At 37.3% G+C, this 8,311-nt stretch overlaps 1 protein-coding gene across 1 annotated transcript; it reads right to left on the reverse strand.

The window, feature by feature from the left end:
- Positions 1–138: 138 nt before the first annotated feature.
- On the reverse strand, positions 139–819 carry LOC137733695 (TMV resistance protein N-like). Its single transcript, XM_068472856.1, has one exon. It carries the CDS (start codon positions 622–624, stop codon positions 139–141), a length of 486 nt encoding a protein of 161 aa, XP_068328957.1. The 5' UTR covers positions 625–819.
- Between the last annotated feature and the right edge of the window lie 7,492 nt (positions 820–8,311).

Below are 8,311 nucleotides of genomic sequence, written 5' to 3' on the forward strand. Positions count from 1 at the left end.
TAATAATTAATGGGTCTTTTTCATCTGATAGTTTTCAAAAAAAATAGAAATTAAAACTAAAAACTAAATATTTATCAAATTACCACTAAACGTTACAAAAATCCCAAAAATTAATAGGAAACTAAAACAAATTAGAATTTACTCATATTTTCGCGAATCCCAGCCGGATAAACTGGTGGCAGTTGTAAGAGCGGATCTCCAGCCCTGAACCTCTCCCATTTCAGCGTTAGAATCACGATCGTGCTGAGCAAAAGCTTCCTCGAATTTTCTCTTGAGTTTACGAACGTCAGACGGATCAACTTCATAGAAAATGGGGAGCACAATCTGGTTATTGGTATCCTTGCATTCCAAGATTTGCTCGAGTTCTTTCAAGCACCAAGTGGAAGAAGCATAGTCTTGAGAGAAAACTACAATCGAAATCCTTGACTCTCGAATCGCTGTGAGGAGCTCGGAAAGGTCGTCGCCTTTTCTGAGCTTTTCGGCATCCATGAAGGCGTTGATTGGCTTCTTAACTAGAGCGTTGTAGAGATGGCTGACGAAGCCCTTGCGAGTGTCTTCCCCTCTGAAATTGATGAACACATCGTATTTCCAACCAAGGCCAGACGAAGAAGAAGCAGCAGCCATTAATCGATCGCACCTGGTCAGCGATGATCGAGCAGCTAAGACTAAGAGAATTGTAAGTACAAGGATACTCAAATAGATCTACAAATTGGATCACCGGAAATTGGTCTGATCGATACCAAGTCAATGAGTCAATGCAAAAGGACCAAAGGGATAAGGGAAATTATGCTTTGTGTGTTTTCACATCTTCTTCGGGGAAATTTCGGTGTGAAAGGAATCTCGTGCTTTTGATTTTTTAATCCAAGAAAATGCGAAGAAAGGGGTTAAAGTAGTAAATTGAATCTACACACTACACACTACACACTACACACTACACTTGCCTACCCAACAACCTCTTAATTTAAGATATGTAATTGAGAAAAATAGTTTGGAGGAAGGATGGTATCTCCATTTATTCTCTCTCAATCTTCCAGCATGCGATTTAATCATGATTAAAGCTTAAACTTAATCTTAGGTCGTATTATTTAGGTCTAATCGGATTATAAGTTCTCGTTGTGATATTGTAATTGGAAGATTAAAAAAAATTATAATTTAAGCGTCTGTGGTGAAGTCTGTTAGAATTAAACCTAAAATTAAAAATTTCGTTAACTTCATTAATTGTTAGCACATGAGGCTCACAAATGAAACTAAAAATATAAAGTTAGCCTCACATGTAATCTCTACGTGCTAACAATTACTTGGGAGTTTCATTTTAGCCTAATATGTGTGGCTCACGTGCTAATAATTAACGGAGTGTTGAAGAAATTTTCAATTTCAAGCATAAATCCTAATAGATTTCACTACATAAACTTAAATCTTAATTTAACTATCTTCTAATTATCTTATTACAACATGAATTATTAATCAAATTAAACTTATTATTTATTTACAAATACGTAACTAAATCACACAGTGTTGAATGGAAGGCGGCACTCTAAATGATGAAAAGCGGGAGCATCGAAAGTCAGAGGAGGATTCTCAATCCTCCTAATCTCTTTACCAATTCATAGCCTCCTATTTGAACAGTCACAATTAAATCATAAATATAATAAAACAAAAAACAATATGTGAGAAGGGGATGGGAATAAGAGGTAGAGAATCCTCGTTCCCGAAAGCTATATCCGTTTCTTTGTTGGGTGGAAAGCTGTCTCTTTGTCTTCTTTTGGTAGATAGCTCCTACTGGCCGGCCTATTTTCCACAGCTGGTTATAGGACTCAATTGCCATATAAGAAGTGTTACGTTGGAATTCAATATCGATGGAAATCCAACACGGATCTTTTTCGAACTTTTGTGATGATTTTAGGTATTCGTACATCGTATATTATGTGATCAGTTTTTATCAAATATTATTTATACTCAATTTTAAATTAAAAAATATAAAATAATTTTTTACCGCACAATATACGATGAACGGATACAATTTACAGATCTCCGAAATCCTTACAAAGAGGATCCATAAAGGATCTGGATTCAATGGAAATAGGGAACTTGAACGAAAAACTACCGGTACTGTTCAGTTAAAAAAAAAAACCATATTTTTACACTAAAAAGTTAATCATGGTACTATTCACTTTACCCTTTATTTTATTTTTTATCGTTAAAACTTAAATTTTTCAAATCATTTTCATTAGTTTTCTTATGAAAATAAGCTAATTTTGAATCAAATAACATTACTTTATTTTGTGAGTAAATGAACTTTAAATCAAACAACATTCATTTATTATGTAACTAATTAATTTTGTATGTATCATCCTATATATTAGGCACATTTTATTACACATGATTTTGTAAAAAATCTAAAAAGTTACAATATTAACAATATATCAACACTATTTACGTTAATTATAAATAAGTCAACTATATATTGTGATACTTAAATTCATTTAAAATCAACAAAAATTATAAAATTTGCCACTAAAGCTGGCACCCTCTTCAACTAACACACTCTTTCTCATAAATTTTATATTTGGAATAAGTCATACGAATCAAATATTGCAATGTAATGTCTATTTCCTTATTCTATTTTTTACATTTAGATTCAGACACTGCATTGTAGTGTCCATTTACTGGTTTCGTTTTTTCCATCACTCACATGCCTCCCGTATGTTCCTTTGTACATTTGGACTGAGACACTGCAATGCAGTGTCTGTTTCCTGGTTCTAGTTTTTCCTTTTGGATTTAGACACTACATTGCAGTGTATTCCTAATTCTATTTTTTTCATCACCCACATGTCTCCTACACTTCACACTTCATGCGACTCCTGATTTTTACATTTAAATTCAGACACTGTAATGCAATGTCCATTTCCTAGCTCTGATTTTTACATTTAAATCTATATTAGGTTATTTTCTATGCCTTGAAGACAAGAACTTTATATTTTTCTTGCATTGAATGCCAAAACAATGATCACAAACTAATCAGAAACGATCCAAGCCAGTTTGCAACCTTTGTTATTAAAAAAAAAAAAAAAAAAAAGAAGTAAAAACAGAAAGTAAAGAGCTAGAAATAATAGTAAAAGTTGAAAGGTAAACTGCTATACTCGTAAAGTGTTAACCAAAATGACAATAAATTGCAAAAAAAGGTAATAACTTGAAAGTAATTGATAAATACAAGCAATCAAGCATAGTTTCAACCTATTCGGGCAAGTTTGGATGCCAGGCGAGCAAAGTTTTGCAAGTACAAGACATGTTTTGAGAAGTAAACTTTAATGCAGGAAATCAATACTACAAAGAAAGTAGCTGAGCCATAAATACAGAGGAATGTTTGAACTACAAGGGGAGTATGTGAAGAGTAGGTTGCAAAGCTTTTTAAAAGTCTTTGTATGTTGAGTTGAGTGTCCTTTTTTCAACCTTTTTGTTGCCTTTTATAGAACTGCCCTTTTCTTCTAGAGTAAGCCTTTCCTCCTCAGTTCATTCTCTCTGGTGCAAGTAGCTGATATGATTTGTTGTCAAAGAATGAGTTCCTACTTGAATACTTGAGCTTTGGATACCCTTCAAACGTATCATCGTTGGCGCATTCATCATAGAAACTCCAGCTTCGTACTATCATAAACACCATACATTTGCTATGTATTACGAAATTTTCCTTTCATCTTTTGCTTTTTCTCATCAAAAAATCAAGGTTGAACTCAGCAGGCTTTGTGGTTCGAAAATCTAATGGAATCTTTGAGAGAAGGGTGAGATTGTTAACTTTGGGTTAATGGAGAGTTGACAAAAATGTTAATTTTGGGCTTGAATTCTAACGAACTTCACTACAAGGATTTAAATCCGATTTTTTTTCACCACCGGGGTAAACTTTTGTTTATCCTATCATCACGGGGACCATTAATCCAATTTAGCCACTAAATTATATTGCATCAAATGAACGAATATATTTTTTTGTATTGACAAGGATAGATATAACCGTTAATAGATGGAGAATCCGTTATCCGGTGGGTATGATTATGGATAATTACGATGATTAATTTGCGGTTATGGATATGATTAATTTTCATGGTAATTGCGATAGATATAACATTTTTGTCCCGAAACCGAACCGTTGCCATCCCTATCACTACTACATGTTTGTTTGATACTTTTTCAAAGTGAGACTCTCCATAAACACTCTCTGCTATCTCATGTTTTTGGTACAATACTTTATAATGTTTGCATGAAAATTATGCTAAAAACATTTGATGGCAAAGAATTCATTGATAGTTCCACTTATGAAAGAGTTTCCATAACATTTCTCATTTGTATATATGATGAGTAATGCTAGGGAGACTAAATTTGAATACAAAACTAATAAACTAAATGATGTGTCACAAATAAAATGAGCACGTTTATCAACATTTAAGTAATAAATTAATCATCAATTTCTACATTCCTTAGTTTTTAAAATTTTATCTCCAAATCTAGTCTTCTAACATTACCCTGAATGAAATCTCTCTAATTTTGAGATTAGGAGTGTCAGCAAGATTCTCTCGCCATCGCAATTCCAGCAGGATTGATTGGCAACTGCCATTAACTTTAATTGATTATATCATTACACTTCTCTTTGGGCTTTTGCCCTTTTTATTTATTATTTACTTACAAAAAAAATAAAAAATTAACCTCGGTATACTATGTTTATTTTATTACACAAATCGAAAGAAATTAACAAGAAGAAGCAACCCACTAGCAAGGAAAAGGTGGTGTGAACATCAGAGCCAAAGTCAATGATGGATGAAGCCGATCCGAATTGAGGAAAATAGGGGGAAAAGATGGAAAAGGTGGAAGAAAATAGGGGGAAAAGATGGAAAAGGTGAAGATGGAAGGAAACACGGGGAAAAAGTGGAAAGTAGGTGGAAGGAAGGAGGAATCGGAGAAAGAGGAAAAAACCAAAACTCTACCTCTGTATACTATATATATGTCTATTCTATTACATAAAGGAAGGAGGGAAATCAATTCTTACAAGAAGCTTAACATAATCTGCCAGGATGGATTCGAGACTGTCTGAGGCTTCTAAAACAGGAGATATCCAGCTCTTGCACCAGTTGATGGCAGAGAATCCACTTCTGCTCCATAACCTTGCCCTAACTTCCATCGAGAACCCGCTACATGTTAAACACGTAGAAATATAGTTAAAGTATAAATGTGATTGTAATCCTAATTATATTGTATTCCTAACTTGTAGGGATAATATCTTGCTGTGCGAGGAATGTAATTGTATATATTCTTATTCACATATCAATGAAATATACTTTTTAGCCCATATATCTTCTTCTACATGGTATACAGAGCAGGTTTCAAAACCTTAGCTTTTCTTTAAAAATTTTTTTTGGCAACCTTCTTTTTGCAAACAATTCTCCCAAAGCAACGCCGCCCCCCCCTCTTCCAACTCAACCATGAACTCGCCACCATCTCCCAAGGTACTTCCTCCGTCTCCGCCTATTTCATTCGCCTCAAAGGCCTTTGGGACGAACTTGCCTCGTACAACGAACATTGCACCTGTTCTTGTGGCACAAAGAATAACCGACAACAACTTATGCAATTCCTCATGGGGCCTAACGAGTCTTTTGCTACTATTCGGGATCAAATCCTTTTGATGAACCCTCTTGCCACTGTTCGCCAAGCTTGTTCCTCGGTTTCTCATGCTAAAAAATAGTGCTTGTTGGGCTCCTTCTGTTCTGCAGACCAACCTACAGCCATGGCGATTCGTGGATCTTCCCGTGCTTCCTCCAACCGTCCTCATTTCCACTGCATCTATTACAACTATGACTTTCACAACCTCGAAAATTGCCATAAACTTCACGGTTATCTTGTTGGTCATCATCTCCATGGACAATCGTGGAGGCCACCCCGTCGCTCCTCCACGTCCACTACATCTGCTGGTTTTTCACGCAGCAATGGCGCTGCCAATCCTGCTCGTAACACTAACAAAGCTAGTCCTCAACCTAACAACAGCCCTCAGGCCCGTAATTCTACAATACTTCCTTCAGCTCATCACGTGCAAGGCCAGCCCACTTTGCATGATGTGCAGGTTGCGATGCCACACCTCTCAGCTGAACAACATCCTTGTGCCCTTGCTACCCTAAGAGACACCGCAGACTCTTCTTCGTCTCTTCAGGCCTATGCCGTTTTCAGTGATGACTTCCAAAGGTTTGTTACCCGTAGTTTCTCGTCATGGTCAATTCCTTGACAGCTGAGCTACAGATCATATTACTTATTCCGCTTCATGTTTGGTTAATACTTCTGCTTTGCATTTGCCACCTGTTTCTTTGCCTAGTGGTGCTACCGCTCCAATTACTTTAACTAGCACTCTTCGTTTAAATTCCTCGGTTAAATTGAAAGATGTTTTATGTGTCCCTAATTTTAAAGTGGACATTTTATCAGTTGGTAAGCTTACAGATGGATTATCGTGTTCCGTAACATTCCTTCATTCTTGATGTGTTTTGTAGGACTTGGTTTCGAAGGCGATGATTGATGTGGGTAAGCGACGTGGCAATCTATATTACCTCGTGGCCCTTGCCTCCTCTATCCCCACCCCTCAACCTCTATGCAACATCATCACCATCTCGTCCTCCTTATGGCATAGGCGCCTTGGTCACCCTTCCTCTACTCGTTTGCAAGCTTTAGCTTCTAGTTTTCTTAATTGTTCTTTTGATTCTAGCCATGTTTGTGATGTTTGTCCTTTGGTGAAACAAACTCGTCAACCTTTTGGTTTAAGTTCAATTGCAACGACTTTTCCTTTTGCTTTAATTCATTGTGATAGTTGGGGCCCGAGTCATCAATTTTCTCTTTCTGAAGCTCATTATTTTTTAACCATTGTGGATGATTTTTCTTGCTTTACGTGGGTCTTTCTCATGAAACATAAATCAGATACTCAACAATTAATCAAAGATTTTTTTGCTTATGTCAATACCCAATTCCATACTAAAATCCAATGCATCGTACTGATAATGGAGGAGAATTTTTTTTCTCTTCATAATTTTTTCTCAGACAATAGGGTTTTTTTTCAAACATCTTGTGTTTATACCCCTCAACAAAATTGTGTTGTTGAACGAAAACATAGGCACCTCCTTTAAACTGCTCGCGCCCTTCGATTCCAATCTCATCTTCCTCTAAAATTTTGAGGTGAATGTGTTCTTACAGCTGCGTATCTAATAAATCGTCTCCCTACCTGTCTTCTCCATAATAAATCTCCTTTTGAGGTGCTTCATAACAAAACCCCAACCTATGATCACTTTCGCGTCTTTGGTTGTCTAGCCTACGCCACCACTGTCATTCCCACCACTAAATTTTTCCCTCGGGCACATCGTTGCATCTTCCTTGGTTACCCTCATGAACAGAAAGCATACAAATTATACGACCTGGACACTTATCGCACTCTGACCAGTAAGGATGTAATCTTCCATGAAGATTCCTTCCCTTTTGCCATTAAACCCACCTCTACCCCATCCCCCATGCCTACACTGCATCTTCCCTCTCCTCTGGACATGTGAAACCAAGCCCTAAACTAACTGTAATATCATTTAACATGAATTATGAAATTACCTTTTTGTCCCCTATCCACTACCCAATCCGGTTCCCTTTTTCGATTTCCTCCAAATTCTTCCTCTCCCTTTGCTCACCACGTGGCAACTCCCTCTACCTCCACCATTCTTTTCTTCTTCTTCTTCTTCTTCTTCTTCTCTCTTCTCCCCCGAGCACTCTTTGTCAACTCTTACTCTTTGATCTCTCTCATTATCCTCGAGCTACACACACCCAAAAATCGAGACAATGACACGACAACAGCACCATCTCCTGCGTCGACTCTCTCTCCATCATCCTCCGTGAAACATATAGAGCACATCAAATTTTTCTGGTGAGCCCCGTGGCTTTCGAGCCAAAATCTGGCCAACTTCGGCCACCTCACGACATGATATTGGTACGAATCTCTTCCTCTCATCCTAAGCTTCAATTTGATAGCTAGATCGCACCCTAGGGTTGAGAATCGGTGTTGAAAGGAGCTCGGGAAGCTCCAGCCTTCCTTTTTGTCGAAACCAAGTCAAAATGACCCAAACCCAGTAACCCTTAAGCCCAAACCCAACTCAGCCCAAAACCCAAGTGGAATCAGGACTTTGGGCCGGGCTGCTGAGCCCAAAACTTTTTCGAAGCCCAAGCCCAAACCCTAGTTAAACCAAACCCTTTGAACCCTAGGTCTTTGGGCCTTACAAGCTTGGGTTTTCGGCCCAAGGAACCCAAGCCCATG

This window comes from Pyrus communis, chromosome 5 (genome assembly GCF_963583255.1).
Source record: "Pyrus communis chromosome 5, drPyrComm1.1, whole genome shotgun sequence".
NCBI lineage: Eukaryota > Viridiplantae > Streptophyta > Magnoliopsida > Rosales > Rosaceae > Pyrus > Pyrus communis.